Source organism: Ammodytes marinus (genome assembly GCF_949987685.1).
Source record: "Ammodytes marinus genome assembly, chromosome: 23".
Classification (NCBI taxonomy): domain Eukaryota; kingdom Metazoa; phylum Chordata; class Actinopteri; order Uranoscopiformes; family Ammodytidae; genus Ammodytes; species Ammodytes marinus.
In genome coordinates, this window is record NC_137227.1 from 19,067,879 (window position 1) to 19,085,381 (window position 17,503).

The 17,503-nt window shown below is 38.9% G+C and overlaps 1 protein-coding gene across 1 annotated transcript in view; it reads left to right on the forward strand.

The window, feature by feature from the left end:
• stk26 (serine/threonine protein kinase 26) overlaps nt 1-17,503 on the forward strand; it is a 36,867-nt gene that overhangs the window by 12,209 nt on the left and 7,155 nt on the right. Inside the window, exons 2-7 of the mRNA XM_080052007.1 lie at nt 7,411-7,479; nt 7,938-8,099; nt 9,458-9,514; nt 10,408-10,516; nt 11,386-11,543; nt 17,305-17,490. Coding sequence (XP_079908133.1) covers nt 7,411-7,479; nt 7,938-8,099; nt 9,458-9,514; nt 10,408-10,516; nt 11,386-11,543; nt 17,305-17,490 — 741 coding nt within the window. The remainder of the gene's footprint in view (nt 1-7,410; nt 7,480-7,937; nt 8,100-9,457; nt 9,515-10,407; nt 10,517-11,385; nt 11,544-17,304; nt 17,491-17,503) is intronic.

Here is a 17,503-nt window from a genome sequence, read left to right on the forward strand (position 1 = left end):
GGACAGACAGATATATGGAGAGACAGTCTGAGAGAGAGAGAGAAAGAGAGAGAGAGATAGAGAGTCCATAGTCTCTTGTCAAGGGAAAACCTTACTGTTGGTTATCAGCAGCATTACATCATGATTTACATACAGTCACTTCCTTATTGTCTGGAGGTCATCTGAGTGTGTGGCACCAACAAAGAAGAAAATGAAGGATATTTTTAAAATGTTTCTGAGATTTTTTTTTTTAACGGGTTGTGATTTTGAAATAAATGATGCACAATTTTATTTTTATATACATTTTCGGAGTTCCATCTTCCCCAATATGACCAATTTTTTTAAATGGCCCTTTTTAGACCAAAAGTTGAATAAATTAAAAACATAAATTAATCTATAAATGAGTCGCTTGCTTGAATCTTTATAATGTTGATTTCATCCTTCGTTTAGTCCGGCCAAAACTCCCAAGATGAAAAAAAAACAAAAAAAATATTAAAAGCAGCATATCCTTCCTCACAGTTATAAGGCTTAAACACTCCGAATATTTCAGATGTTCTACTCGATGAATCACTTAAAATGATCATTTGATAATTGTCTGATGACACAGAAAACAGGAGTGTGTTGAGTGGACAATAGGTTACTAATTTGCTTCTTACCAATCATTATGTGACTGAAATGATGGGAAGTAAACTCCCTGGGCTTACGGGAATGATATAGTGTGTGTGTGTGTGTGTGTGTGTGTGTGTCTACATCTGTGTGTGTGTGTGTGTGTGTGTGTGTCTACATCTGTGTGTGTGTGTGTGTCACCCTGTAATTCACAGCTATAAAAATTCCATGGGGAGATTGAGACGCCGAATATACAGTAGTCAAAGTCAATGTTTTTTTTTATTGTCAGCTCTGATATATGGAAGACAGACATCAGAATCAAAATTACGTTTATCTCTGACCCACGGTGCAATAGGAACGATAAACAAATATAAAATATAGAGTGGAATAACATAAACATAATCTAAACAACATTTACGTTAGATAAATTATAAATACTAAAGTAGTGCAAAGGTATATTTTGTACAATATAAAACAGTATGTATAGAATAGAAAGTAGATAAGTTCAATTGCAATGTGATGAAATGTATATGATACAGTGTGTTGATGTTAGACAAAGGTTATTAAAGGTCATTTAAGTTCATAAGAATTTAATAAGGTCAAGAAATGTAACACAGGCTGCATTTGGTAACAATGAGTTAATATTTTTGCCATTGTATCGTATTAGTGCATGTGTTGTGGTTATCTGATACTCAAATTTCACTGTAGGGTTGAAAAAAGTCTGTCTGTCTGTCTGTCTGTCTGTCTGTCTGTCTGTCTGTCTGTCTGTCTGTCTGTCTGTCCATCTATCTATCTATCTCTAGGTCAATTTCTAGTGTTGAGGGTATTTGGTGATGATGAAGTGGGAGTTGATGCAATATATAAAACGTTATAAAAGTAATTGCTTAACAACTTTATACCGATGTGGTTCGAATCAGGGCTGGGACCGGTCCAATCTAATATTGGTATCAGGTGCTGATAACGGTTTTAATTCATAACAATGACGTCACTGTTTCATAGTCTGATTGGGTTCATCCAGGTCTCTCCTATCAATGATGACGTTGTTTCTAGTGCATTAAAGACCTACTCCACCGGTGGAAATGTGAAGTTGGTTTGAACTCTGAGATCCTATGTAGTATAAATGTGCAACATTTTTAGAAATCGGTTCGAAGAGTGTTTTATGGTCTCACTGTCTAACCCTACATTTTACCATGTGTGACATCACATATGGTAAAATGTAGGGTTAGGATTAAAAGGACAGCTGGGCCAAGGGAAGACTGAGGGAAGAAAAACTTCATTCATTATATTATAATAGCGATTTTAAAATAATAGAACACCGGTTTCGTATGGGTGAAGTATTCCTTTAACATACAGCCTGACTTTATTATGTCTTGTTATGATTTAAAGGTGGAGTCAGTGATTCTGGAGAACGCTTGTTGTTCAAAATCAGTGAATATCTCCTCATGATCTGTCCACTCTGTGTGTGCGCAGAATAAAAGAATAAAATATATCTATTCACTGATTTTGACAAAGGGATTTTGACAACAAGCTTTCTCCAGAATCACTGACTACACCTTTAAGAATTGGTCATTGTTGTTTTTACGTATTTGAGTGATTTTTTTTGGCAGTGCAGATATTAATTTCGAAATATTGACTCTGAAAATCTTATTAAGGAGTTGTATATCTTGCATCTTGTATATATTTAAATCCCTAAAACTGTGTTGTTATAGCTTTTATATCATTGTATTGTGAGTATTTTTAAATTCTGTATTCACTGGCTGCCTTCTTCCCCTTCTGATCTGTCCTCTCTTCCTCTCTCTCTCTCTCTCTGCACTGAGCGGAAAGTATCATTAGACAGTAACCACTGTATGCTGACAGGGTGTGGCAACATTGTGGGCACCGTGTGTGTGTGTGTGTGTGTGTGTGTGTTGTGACTGTTCCTTTTTTTAGCTCAGTGAGGAAACTCGCTTGGCATCACAAGCATATCATACGATTCTGTGGGTGTGTTTTTTTTATTAAATGTTCTACCACATAAATCATGTTTTTTAAGAGCAAAGTGTGTGTGTGTGTGTGTGTGTGTGTGTGTGTCTGTGTGTGTGTGTGTGTCTCTGTGTGTGTGTGTGTGTGTGTGTGTGTGTGTCTCTGTGTGTGCGTGTGTGTGTGTGTTGCATAACAAGTGCTTGTTGTGGCAATGATGGCAACACTGAGGGAGTGGAGCAATAGCTATAAACTGAACATGTTTTGTCAGTTACTTTTTATAGTGGGCAGCATTGACGTATGTACACTGTAAGAAATGAAAAGTTAGGAAAACTTATATTTACAAGGCAAATGTCTGCACTAGATTATTTTTAGGTGTTAATGCTAAAAACAAAAGTCTTAAAGGTGCAGTGTGTAATATGACATCATCAAGAACGTTACAAAGTTCTAGAATGCAACGCTCCCTGGGTAACCCCAACCCTTTCGAATAATAACAGAAGCTACAGTGGCCTTCAAGGACAAGAACAATTCTAAATTTTAAACAATGCACCTGATGACATTCCAACTATGACACTTCCAAAATGGCGGTGACAAGGCCTTGGTCCAAAGTATGGAGAAATATGGACATATATGAGACCCTTTCTAAGGAAAAAAATAATAATTAAAACATTTGTTTCAGCTATTATGCACTAAATTAAATGTACATATGGATATTATAATTACTTTCTACAAAATCTGCTAGGAAATAAAACCCAAAATTCTACACACTGCAGGTTTAAGTTTAAAGTGAAGGCATGGCCAGTTTATTTCAATGGCACATTCAGACCCAAGGCCACTCAAAGTGCTTTACAGGGGCATGAAATACATCAAGTATAGAACAGACATAAGAAAAGTGAATGAAAAATATGAAACAAGACTTTAACCTATTTGAAGGAAAGCGTCCTACATTTGAGCCAACTTAATATATTTTGTTGCGATAACTTATCATTCATATGTTATGAGAATCTATCTTATCATATATATATATATATATATATATATATATATATATATATATATATATCAGGGTTCAACATAACTTTATTTTCCTACTGGCCCGCCGGGCCAGTGGATCTGAGTTTTACTGGCCCCTTGTATATTTTCACTGGCCCTGCACACACTTTTTTTTTCTTCATAATTTAGTGTCAATAATTATAATACCTGTATTAGAAAAATAAAGAAAGATAACCAGATCTAAAGGGAATATCTATACTGTAACAGTATAGATATTCCCTTTAGATTTGGTTATTTTTATTTTAGTTAATTATATGAAATGTTGATATTGCTCATACACATAATATAAAACCAGGCAAACATATTGAATTAGAAGCCTACAACTGAAAGTATGTTGAAAGAGTCGGCCAGTATTTTAAAGTCCAGTAGTTTGATTTTATGATTTTTGATTGTTTTTATTCTTGAATTTGGGCAGTTTAATGAATAGTTCACCTGCAGAAGTCATGTTCAAACATAAAAAAAAAATAAGAGATGAAGGTCTGATCATTCTTTGTGGTGTGGTAGGCTGTTTTTTACTTTCTCTATATGCATTAGGGATGTGAATGTGTCGACCGAATGACCGGTTTTCCACTTGCGCTCAAGTTTACTTTAAACATAGAATAGAAATACGAAAATCAGGGGGTTATGCCGTTTTTTTAATGGGATATTTCACCGTGTATGTGAGTTCACGTCTGGTCGTGAGCGCGCTGCAGGAGTGTCACTTCTCCATGAAGTGTCAGCTTCACATTAAGAGTCCGGTGTGGGACCATTTTTTCAAACTATTGATAAAAAACAATGCAGTGCAAAATATGCAGCATAAGTTAAACGCTCGTCTGAGACTATGACGTTAAATCACCTTAGAAACACACAATGCGTTCGTCCGATCACAGCAGCGTTTCACCGTGTGATCTCGCCAGCGAGTGAGCCGCCGCGCAGATGAACTGTGGTTTGTGGCTAAAATAATAACCGGGGATATTCTCCCCGTTAGCGATTTCAATGAGAAAGACTTCCGCGATTTGATTAAATGTCTCGAGCCTGAAAACACAGTGCCAAACTGCGCGACTATAGGAACTGTACAGTGAGCGGAGTCCCTCCGTTCGTTTCTGTCTACAACCGACACAATCACCGGAGACGCATTAACAGCGTTTAAATAAAGCCTCTCATTTGTATTACCATTGGGGCTTGTATGCAAATACTGTAACATTACGGTGGCAGATAAAGGAAAAGCGCAGTTATCACTTTCTGCACCTCAACCTCTGCTGTGGGAAGAAAGAAAGGGGGCAAAGCAAGTCGATTGATTTGTCGACTCGCAGGCGGACGGTAGGCAGCTCTGCCAACGGAGCGAGAGTGGTCCGCTTCTTGCTCCACCTGTCAAAACGCCCACGCATCGGTTGTCCATTAAAAAATATATTTTATATTAGGTTTATTATATTGAGTCTTAAATAAACACTGCTTTCATTACGACTCTCAACGCGCATTTCAATGAACCATGATAGTCTACAAAAAAGGTAGTCTACAAAAAGATACTGAACTGTGATTGGCCAGTCACTGGCCCGGGCGGGACAGTGACTGGCCAATCAACTTGCCCTGCATATGATTTTACTGGCCCCGGGCCATCGGGCTATACGTTATGTCGAACCCTGTATATATATCATATATATCATATATATATATCATATATATCATATATATCATATATATATATCATATATATATATCATATATATATATCATATATATATATATATATATCATATATATATATCATATATATATATATCATATATATATATATCATATATATATATATCATATATATATATATCATATATATATATATCATATATATATATATATATATATATCATATATATAATAAACTTCAAATTGAGTTCTACTTGCCAAAAATGTGAACAATAACAGCTGTGCCAACTTATTCTCTCTCATGCAGAAAACAAACACAAACCAAATTAAAATGTTGATTCAAACCTCAAATAGTGTTAAAACTGTCTAGAAAAACCTTCCCAAGAATTATTTTTATAAATATATTTTACTTTATGGAAAAATACAAAAATGTAAACCCAACAGCAGTTATCCTTTTTAGATGTCAATGAAATGACAAGTTTTCTGAATGTGACGTAAGATTATTGATTTACGGCTGAAACGGTAAAATTCAAATGAACTCTTCAGTGTGAAGTTTGTTCCTGTAAACTCTCTGTGTTCTAACCACAGCGAGAGACACAGCAGAGTTTAGGAAATGTATGTAAGTCAGTGATGTGTGTGTGTGTGTGTGTGTGTGTGTGTGTGTGTGTGTGTGTGTGTGTGTGGTCGATCGGGCAGCTGTGTGTGTTCAGTTCCTGTTATCTTTAACTGTCATGCCTGCTTCCTTCTGTGTTTTTATGGCTTTTTTGACTGTGTGTGTGTGTGTGTCTTCATATGTATGTGTGTCTGTATCTGTCTGTGTGTGTGTGTGTGTGTGTGTGTGTGTGTGTGTGTGGGGTTGGTTTTATGTGTGTGTGTGTGTGTGTGTGTGTGTGTGTCTACATCTGTCTGTGTGTGTGTCTTCATCTGTGTGTGTGTCTTCATCTCTGTGTGTGTGTGTGTGTGTCTACATCTATGTGGCTGTGTGTGTGTGGTTTTGTGTCGCACTCTGGTGACACACGCTTGTCATGTTGCAAAGCCGCGTGTGGTTCTGTGAGGAAACGAACGTCCATGTTGGTTTGAATGTTATTGAAAAAATCTTGAAACTTTTATTGTTGTTTTATCGACTTTGAACATTTTACCAGATTTCTATATTTATTTGCATTAGATTAAATGGTAACACTTTATAATAACTATCCGTTGTAACTCGTTAATAGATCATTAGTAAACTCTTAATTAATGATTTAAGTGTTTGTTAGCAGTTTGTTAAGGATTTATAACAATGGTAGATAGTTAATAGTTTAATAATTGAATCAGTTCATCTGGGAGGTAATCCGAGATTAACTGATCACGTCACGTTCAAGTCCATGGCATGCACAGTGTGTATTGAGTTTATTTAAAAATATTTGAAAATGGGGCTGCCCTCAGTTGCCCATGCACTGTGTATAGTCTATAGCCTATTTCAGCCTCGTCGGTATCTCGGATTACCCCCCAGATGAACTGATTCAATTATTAAGCTATTAACTATCTACCATTGTTATAAATCCTTAACAAACTGCTAACAAACACTTAACAAATCATTAATAATGATTAATTAAGAGTTTACTAATGATCTATCAACGAGTTACAACGGATAGTTATTATAAAGTGTTACCGATTAAATAATACTCTAAATAACTTTACACTCACTAAAACTGTTTGTGAATTTTTTCTGTTTTTTTTTTGTTGCTCAAAGATGCCAATGCGCACGGAAGAAATAGACAACTGTTTATTTGAACACAAAAATACAACAGACACTGACCTTACAGTTGTGCAATATAGATTATAACTGTGACTGAATTGGAATAATTACTACTATTATCAAATACATTTTTAATTTATTTGATAATTTTTTTTGGCATTTTTTACTTTTATTAGACAGTTTTGTAGAGACAGAGGTGAAATGTGTCAGAGAGGGGGGACTGACATGCAGAGAACGACCCGGGCTGGATTCTAACCCGGGTCTGCTGTGAAGAGGACAGACAGACAGACAGGCAGACAGACAGACAGAGAGGGGGGACTGACATGCAGAGAACGACCCGGGCTGGATTCTAACCCGGGTCTGCTGTGAAGAGGACTGAGACTCTATGTTGTAATAAGTGTTTTAAATCCAAACAAACAAACTGTTATTAATAATAATTCTTTGTCTCCTTTCAGAGTACGCAGATTGACCCGGAGGAGTTGTTCACTAAACTAGATCGCATTGGGAAGGGATCGTTTGGAGAGGTTTGTAACATTTAACATTTCATTTAATGTTATGTTATGTTATTAGGGCTGGCCCCCTGCAAGCCAAATCATCAGTCTGAAACCTCCAACTCGACGTAGATTCTGAATTGTTACTGTTCAATATAGATAACCTTATTATATATTTCCTCTCTAGGTATTTAAAGGAATAGATAACCGTACTAATGGTCATATATATCCTCTTTAGCTGTTTAAAGGATAGATGTTATACCGTATATATTAAATATGTCTCTGGCTTATCTCCAGGTGTTTAAGGGAATAGATAACCTTATTATATACAGTTCTAATGGTCATATATATCTGCTATGTCCCTCTGTACTTGTTTGAAGGAATAGATAACCTTATTATATACAGTTCTAATGTTCATATATATCTGCTAAGTCCCTCTGTACTTGTTTAAAGGAATAGATAACCGTACTAATGTTCATATTTCTCTCCAGGTGTTTAAAGGAATAGATAACCGGACTCAGAGCGTCGTGGCCATAAAGACGATCGACCTTGAGGAGGCGGAGGACGAGATCGAGGACATCCAGCAGGAGATCACTGTGCTCAGCCAGTGTGACTCGCCCTACATCACCAAGTACTACGGCTCATACCTCAAGGTAATAACACTGTTAATAACTACTGTTAATGCTACTATAGTTATATTTATACATCACCAAGTACTACGGCTCCTATCTAAAGGTAATAACACTGTTAATAACTACTGTTAATGCTACTATAGTTATATTTATACATCACCAAGTACTACGGCTCATACCTCAAGGTAATAACACATCACCAAGTACTACGGATCATACCTCAAGGTAATAACACACTGTTATAGGGTTATTACTATCACTACGGATCATACCTCAAGGTAATAACACTGTTAATAACTACTGTTAATGCTACTATAGTTATATTTATACATCACCAAGTACTACGGCTCATACCTCAAGGTAATAACACTGTTAATAACTACTGTTAATGCTACTATAGTTATATTTATACATCACCAAGTACTACGGATCATACCTCAAGGTAATAACACTGTTAATAACTACTGTTAATGCTACTATAGTTATATTTATACATCACCAAGTACTACGGCTCATACCTCAAGGTAATAACACTGTTAATAACTACTGTTAATGCTATTATAGTTATATTTATACATCACCAAGTACTACGGTCATATCTAAAGGTAATACAGACATATATACAGTATATACTACTGTTATAGGGTTATTACTATCACTACGGCTCCTATCTAAAGGTAACTGGGACTAAAGATCTATTAAAGCTATAGTGTGTAACTTCTGTCCTACTACGGGTCATATCTAAAGGTAATAACACACACACATCACCAAGTACTACATATCTAAAGGTGACCTGGACATTCGCATACTTACTTTGTGTACCTATTGTAGTAGCATGTTCGTACTTATTTACTCCTGTAATTTACTACTTGTTTATTATATGTCCTCGAGATCTGCTACCTGTACGTTCTGTCTGTGCGCTGGAAAAACTCTGACAAATTATTTTTTTACCACAAGCTTTCTGGTAAATGGACTTGTATAGCGCTATATCTCCGTTTATCACAGACCCAAAGCGCTTTACATTGTTTTTTGTACACATTCACCCAGTCACACACACATCCATACACCGATAGCAGCAACTACCACGCAGGGTGCAAGCTAACTAAGCTAACTATCGGGAGCAATTCGGGGTTCAGTGTCTTGCCCAGGGACACTTCGACATGTGGCGGGGAGACGGGGGATCGAACCTCCGACCCTGCACACCAGAGGCGAACTCCCTGCCCACTTCGCCACCATCGCTGACTTCACCTTTTGACATTATTCGTCAAGGGGGAAAAAAAATTCTTAAAATGTTGTTTTTCTGGTGAACAAGAAAGTTAATAACCCTTCGAATTTGCATTTTCTATCAATTTTGAAAAATGTCATTCTTCCTCTTCCAGGGCAGTAAACTATGGATTATCATGGAGTATCTGGGCGGAGGTTCAGCCCTCGACTTGGTGAGTGTTGAAGTAGACTCTACTCAGATGTATTGATTTTAATTTTATTCCAGACACAGAGAGAAAACGGTCCATAATACAATACTAAAACAGTAAAAAGACAAACAATAAAAACAATAAAACAGACTAAAAAAGACTCCAGCTGTCAGTTCCACACTACACAAAGAGTGTTCAGATATTAGCATATAGGCTAAAGCGCCAATGGTTCCATAATGTGGAAGTGAACCTAACCGCACTCATTGTAGGGTTCACTAGAGTTGTGATTATGCCGTTACATGACTCCGATAGTCTACACATACATCTGTACATAAGATTCCTGAGCACAGCAGGACAGGTGGGCACATTAACACTGACAAACATTTGGCGTGCACTGCTCCAACGTGGCGTATTGATCTATTTCAGTAAAATAAGTGTTTGAATGAAGCGACTAAGCGTGGATTTATTCCTCTAGTTTAGTCTAAATAATATAACTTGTCTATGAAGCAGTTGTTCAGGAAGCACAAGGAATGGATGTAGATAAACAGTAAAGAATAGTTGGTAGCTTCACACATTGTTCATAGCTGAAATATTACACTGTTCTCCTTCCTGAGCTTAATGTTCTGTGTCTAGTCCTGTCTACGGAACAAGGTGTGTTTGAGTTTTATACATGTAGCCTGTGGTCTGTTACCAAGTGTCTCATATGTGTGTCATTGTGTGTGTGTGTGTGTGTGTGTGTGTGTGTGTGTCTGTCTGTCTGTCTGTCTGTCTCTGTCTGTCCGTCTCTCTCTTTCTCTGTCTCTCTCTCTCTCTCTCTCTCTCTCTCTCTCTCTCTCTCTCTCTCTCTCTCTCTCTCTCTCTCTCCCTCTCCCCGTCTGTCTGTCTGTCTGTCTCTCTCCCTCCCTTCCTCTCTGTAGCTTCGAGCGGGTCCGTTTGATGAGTCTCAGATCGCGACCATGTTGAAGGAGATTCTCAAAGGTCTGGACTACCTGCACTCTGAGAAGAAGATACACAGAGACATCAAAGGTACGGAGGGGACTAGGGATGTTTTGTTAGGGAATTTGCCGGTCGCGCCGGTGGCGTAGTGGATAGAGCGTGTACCATATTGGCTCCGGCCTTCATTGCAGTGGTCGCGGGTTCAAATCCGACCCATGGACCTTTTACTGCAGGTCCTCTCTCGCTCTCTCTCTCTCTCTCTCTCTCTCTCTCTCTCTCTCTCTCTCTCGCTCTCTCTCGCTCTCTCTCTCCCTCCCCATTTCAACGCTGTACTGTCTAATAAAGCTTGAAAATGCCAAAAAATAATCTTTATAAAAAAAGAAATAATAATAATACTGCTAATGTTATTCCTGTACCTGCCAATGTGCTTCTGATCAATTGTGGGGTCTTGTAAACTAATCATTTATATCAATATGATCTCAATAATATATTTTTTAATGAATAAATGAATTTACTTTATATATACTCTATAAATGATAATAATATTAACACTGCTGCAGGTCCTCTCTCTCTCTCTCTCTCTCTCTCCCTTCCTTCCCCCCCCCCCATTTCAACTCTGTACTGTCGAATAAAGCTTGAAAATCCCAAACAATTATTTTAAATAATAATAACACATAAAGTTAATGTGTATTCGCTGTTGTTTCAAATTAAGTGCATGCAACTATATACAGTATGAATTAAACAAAGAAATCTTGAATATAATGATATAAAGTTTTTTTTTAGTATTTTGTCAAAAGGTCCAATGAACTTCAAATGTTTTAATTTAAGTTGTCAATGGGTAGTAGCCATTGCTTTACATTTAGTGGATGAAACTATACAGTATAAATTAAACCAAAAAGCATAATTTCAATCAATATCATGTCAATAACACTGCGATGTTGTTCTGTCCTCCCGTCTAGCTGCCAACGTGCTGCTGTCGGAGCACGGCCAGGTGAAGCTGGCAGACTTCGGCGTGGCCGGGCAGCTGACGGACACGCAGATCAAGAGGGAAACCTTCGTGGGAACGCCCTTCTGGATGGCTCCGGAAGTCATACAGCAGTCTGCCTACGACTCTAAGGTAACCTGTGTGTGTGTGTGTGTGTGTGTGTGTGTGTGTGTGTGTGTCTGCATATGACTCTAAGGTAACGTGTGTGTGTGTGTGTGTGAAAAATTGGAATATCGTGCAAAAGTTAATTTATTTCAGTAATTACACTTAAAAGGTGAAACTAAAATATTATATATACATTCAAAATCTCTGAAAATTATCCTTATAAAAGGGATTTTAAATACAGAAATGTCTGCCCACTATAAAGTATAATCATCGATATGTATTCAGTACTTGGTTTGGACCACTTTTGAATGAATTATTGCCTCAATTCCAATTAATTTTCCATGATATTCTAATAATATGAGTATCACCTGTAGTATGCTTGTAATGGATGGGCAGGTTAAGGTAGATTTTTATTTTATTTATTTTGTCTCTCCCTTTTTTGTGTAATTTTTCTATTCTTTACCTTTTATATTTTATGTTTGTGAATTTTTTTTTAAATTGAAGTCCTACTCCTTTATACTTTCAATAAAATCATATATGTTTAAAGAGCAAATTGCAAAGTAAAGACCCATTTACATAGGAAGAAGTGTGTTCAAATTGCTCTGAAATGTCCCTGTTACACACACACACACACACGCACACACACACACACACTCTATACTATCTAGTTTCTGGTCGTTAACAGTTGATGTGTCTTAAATAAAGTGTTTACGGCCGTGGGATTTCCTCTGTCTCCTTTATAACACAGTGCGCCTCATTTGCATATCGCCGTAGCAACCTCAGCCACGTGGTTGTGTGTCTGTGTGTGTGTGTGGTTGTGTGTGTGTCTGTCTGTCTGTCTGCCTTTGACGTCGTTTGCATTATTTCCAGTGTTTTGGGTTTTATTTGCATCCAATAGAAACACACACCGAGAGACAGACAGACAGACACACACACACACACACACACACACACACACACACACACACACACACTTGCACCTAATGAGAAAAGTCTGGTTATTTAGTATACATTTAAGTCACATTTTAGTTAATTTTTATTCTTCATAGACGAAAGCTCGATCAATGTAATCCAGTTACAGTCCAAATGCATTACCTTCTGGTCAACTTTTAGTCAGAATATTATCTCATTAAAGGAATACTTCACTCATACGGAACCGGCGTTCTATCATTATAAAATCACTATTATAATATAATGAATGAGGTTTTTCTTCCCTCAGTCTTCCCTTGGCCCAGCTGTCCTGTTAATCCTAACCTTACATTTTTACTAGGGTGATGTCACACTAGTAAAATGAAGGGTTAGACAGTGAGACCATAGAACACTCTTTCTGCCTTTTCTCAGGCTAGGATGAACCGATTTCTAAAAAAAATTGCAAATTTATACTACATAGGATCTCTGAGTTCAATATCAATACACCTTCATATTCCCACCGGTGAAGTAGGTCTTTAATAAATGCTTAACCCTAGAATGTATATCTGTGTTTGCTGAACGTAAACTGTCCTCATAGTGACGTGGGCAGTGTCCACATTGGAAAGGGGATTCCCTCATTCTAACCTTTGTTTCTATATTTGACGTCAAGCCAAAACAAATGGTGATTTGAATTTAAACGATTTGAACAAACATTTGTGCACCTGCTGCTATCAAACAGACACACACACACACACACACACACACACACACACACACACACACACACACACACACACACACACACACACACACACACACACACACACACACACACACACACACACACACACACACACACACACACACACACACACACACACACACACACACACACACACACAGAGAGAGAGGTGGATGTGATACCCGACAATAACAAAGTCTACTGCCCTGCTTTCTGCCTTTTGTTTGTGTCAAAACATGTCTGAGAAGTGTGTGTGTGTGTGTGTGTGTGTGTGTGTGTGTGTGTGGTTTACTTTGGAAATAGGGCAAATCCATTAGGGTGTGTGTATACTTTGTCCCTTTATGTGGTCTGGTGTGTGTGTGTGTGTCTACTGTATGTGTGTCAGAGATTTGTGTGGATTTCAAAGGGATAGTGTGTGTGTGTGTGTGTGTGTGTGTGTGTGTGTGTACGTGCATGTCCCATATTTAACTTGTAGGGGTTGTTATGTCAAAGTGCTACTTTCATTCTCAAATTAGCACAAGACTTGGACTTTCCATTGTCATTTTTAAGCCTTTTTAGTGGTTTTTACCATAAGCGTTCTACAGAATCACTGACTCCATGTGTAAAGGGATTTCTAAGTCTTATAAACCGACAAATTAAAACTATTAAAGCTCACAATCAAATGCTTAAACTGCTAAACATGCTTTTATTTTGAAGTAGTGGTCTGAAGGAGTATGTATTACCTTATTTAGGCTTAAAAAATGATAATGTTTTTCACTCACACTTTAAGGGAAGGAAGACACACACACACACACACACACACACACACACACACACACACACACACACACACACACACAGTCTTGACTTGTTGAAATACCCAAGACAGTTTGCAGACAGCGCTAACGGTTACGTAAACAACAGATGTAACCTGAGCAGTCCGAACAAGCTTACAAGAAAATAGACCTTTGTGTTGAAAGGTGTGTGTGTGTGTGTGTGTGTGTGTGTGTGTGTGTGTGTGTGTGTGTGTGTGTGTGTGTGTGTGTGTGTGTGTGTGTGTGTGTGTGTGTGTGTGTGTGTGTGTGTGTGTGTGTGTGTGTGTGTGTGTGTGTGTGTGTGTGTGTGTGTGTGTGTGTGTGTGTGTGTGTGTGTGTGTGTGTGTGTGTGTGTGTGTGTGTGTGTGTGTGTGTGTGTGTGTGTGTGTGTGTGTGTGACACTGTGTGTGTGTGTGACACTGTGTGTGTGTGTGTGTGTGACACTGTGTGTGTGTGTGTGTGTGACACTGTGTGTGACACTGTGTGTGTGTGAGACACTGTGTGTGTGTGTGTGTGACACTGTGTGTGTGTGAGACACTGTGTGTGTGTGTGTGTGTCAAATTGTTAGCTCTTGTCACACAGGGCATTAGCTGCATCTGTACCATTATTTTTTTATATTGAGAATTGATCAAATATCTTATGTACATGTAATGTGAAAGAGTTGTTGTGGTGAACGCATAGAGAATTAGTACAATTATAACTTTTTAGCTGTTGTGTGTGTGTGTGTGTGTGTGTGTGTGTGTGTGTGTGTGTGTGTGTGTGTGTGTGTGTGTGTGTGTGTGTGTGTGTGTGTGCGACTGTGTGTGTGTGTGTGTGCGACTGTGTGTGTGTGTGTCCACTTGTTCAGTGTTTGAAAGTAATGGAGCCGTCCAACGTTAACAGTCAAACAGTGGCAGAGCATCCTCTTGTAACATGACCCTGATCAGCTACAACTGTACTGTGTGTGCGTGTGTGTGTGCGTGTGCGTGTGTGTGTGTGTGTGAGATAACGTCTGCTCCTCACCTGGGCTGCCACATGGCAGTTGGAGCAAGTTGAAACGTCGGGACACTTAACCTGTGTGTGTGTGTGTGTGTGTGTGTGTGTGTTGACATATGGTTAGTGGGTGTCTCAGCCATTATGCAAATACAAAGTCATCTCACAACTCTCCTCCAAAACCCAACCGTCAACTTGGGTTTGTGTGTGTGTGTGTGTGTGTGTTTTTATTCATGTACAATGAGCTGTGTATTCTGAACTTTATTCCTAACATGTAGTGACAGATTATGAGCTAAAACAATGGAGTGGAGTTTTTGACAATCAATTAATGTTGTTTTTTTCAGTGTTTTATACATTGTAAGTTGAAGATGTCTCGTTGCATTGTTTCACTATTTGTGACATTGTACATGTTGTATACGAGTGTAAATATTGAGGGTTTGATTGCTCACTGTGTGTCAGATGTCAAAGGTAACATGTATTTTTTCCGTGTGTGTGTGTCGTAGGTTGATATATGGTCGTTGGGCATCACAGCCATAGTCTGTCTGTCTGTCTGTCTGTCTGTCTGTCTGTCTGTCTGTCTGTCTAATGTACAGTATCTCACAAAAGTGAGTACACCCCTAACATTTCTTCAAATATTTCATTATATCTTTCCATGCGACAACACTGAATAAATGACACTTTGATACAATGTCAAGTAGTCAGTGTACAGCTTGTATAACAGTGTAAATGTACTGTCCCCTCAAAATAACTCGACACACAGCCATTAATGTCTAAACTGCTGGCAACAAAAGTGAGTACACCCCTAAGAAAAAATGTCCAAATTGGGCCCAAAGTGTCAATATTTTGTTTTGCCACCATTATTTTCTAGCACTGCCTTAACCCTCTTGGGCATGTAGTTCACTAGAGCTTCACAGGTTGCAACTGGAACCCTTTTCTACCCATTCATGACGACATCAAGGAGCTAGTGGATATTAGAGACCTTGCGCTCCTCCATCTCTCATTTGAGGATGCCCCAAAGATGCTCAATAGGGTTTAAGACTGGAGACATGCTTGGCCAGTCCATAACCTTTACCCTCAGCTTCTTTAGCAAGCCAGTGGTCGTTCGGAGGGGTGTTTGGGGTCGTTATCATGTTGCAGTACTGCCCTGCGGCCCAGTTTATGAAGGGAGGGGATCATGCTCTGCTTCAGTATGTCACAGTACATGTTAGAATTCAATGAACTGTAGATCCCCAGTGCTGGCAGCACTCATGCAGCCCCAGACCATGACACTCCAACCACCATGCTTGACTCTAGGCAAGACACACTTGTCTTTGTACTCCTCACCTGGTTGCCGCTCCACACTCTTAACACCATCTGAACCAAATAAATGTATTTTGGTCTCATCAGACCACAGGACATGGTTGCAGTAATCCATGTCCGTAGTCTGTTTGTCTTCAGCAAACTTTTTGTGGGGTTTCTTGTGCATCATCTTTAGAATAGGCTTCCTTCTGGGATGACAGCCATGCAGACCAGTATGATGCAGAGTGCGGCGTATGGTCTGAGCACTGACAGGTTGACCCCCCCACCCCTTCAAGCCCTTCAGCAATGCTGGCAGCACTCATACGTCTATTTTCCAAAGCCAACCTCTGTGTACGACGCTGACCATGTGCACTCAACCTTCGTAAACTGGGCCGCAGAGTGGTATTGCAACATGATAACGACCCCAAACACACCTCCAAGATGACCAGTGGCTTGCTAAAAAAGCTGAGGGTAAAGGTTATGGCCTGGCCAAGCATGTCTCCAGACTTAAACCCTATTGAGCATCTTTGGGCCATCCTAAAACGGGAGATGGAGGAGCGCAAGGACTCTAATATCCACCAGCTCCTTGATGTCGTCATGAATGGGTAGAAGAGGGTTCCAGTTGCAACCTGTGAAGCTCTAGTGAACTACATGCCCAAGAGGGTTAAGGTAGTGCTGGAAAATAACGGTGGCAAAACAAAATATTTACACTTTGGGCCCAATTTGTAAATTTTTTCTAAGGGGTGTACTCACTTTTGTTGCCAGCAGTTTAGACATTAATGGCTGTGTGTCGAGTTATTTTGAGGGGACAGTAAATTTACACTGTTATACAAGCTGTACACTGACTACTTTACATTGTATCAAAGTGTCATTTATTCAGTGTTGTCCCATGGAAAGATATAATGAAATATTTGAAGAAATGTGAGGGGTGTACTCACTTTTGTGAGATACTGTATATATCTATCTATCTATCTATCTATCTAAAGACACACACCATCTATCTACAGATATCAAAGGTAACATGTATTTTTTGTGTGTGTGTGTGTGTGTGTGTGTGTGTGTGTGTGTGTGTGTGTGTGTGTGTGTCCCGTAGGCTGATATATGGTCGTTGGGCATCACAGCCATAGAGTTGGCTAAAGGAGAACCTCCCAACTCAGACATGCACCCCATGAGAGTTCTCTTCCACATCCCCAAGTCGCCCCCTCCCTCACTGAGCGGAGACTTCTCCAAGAGCTTCAAGGAGTTTACTGAGGCCTGTCTCAACAAGGACCCCACATTCGTAAGACACACAC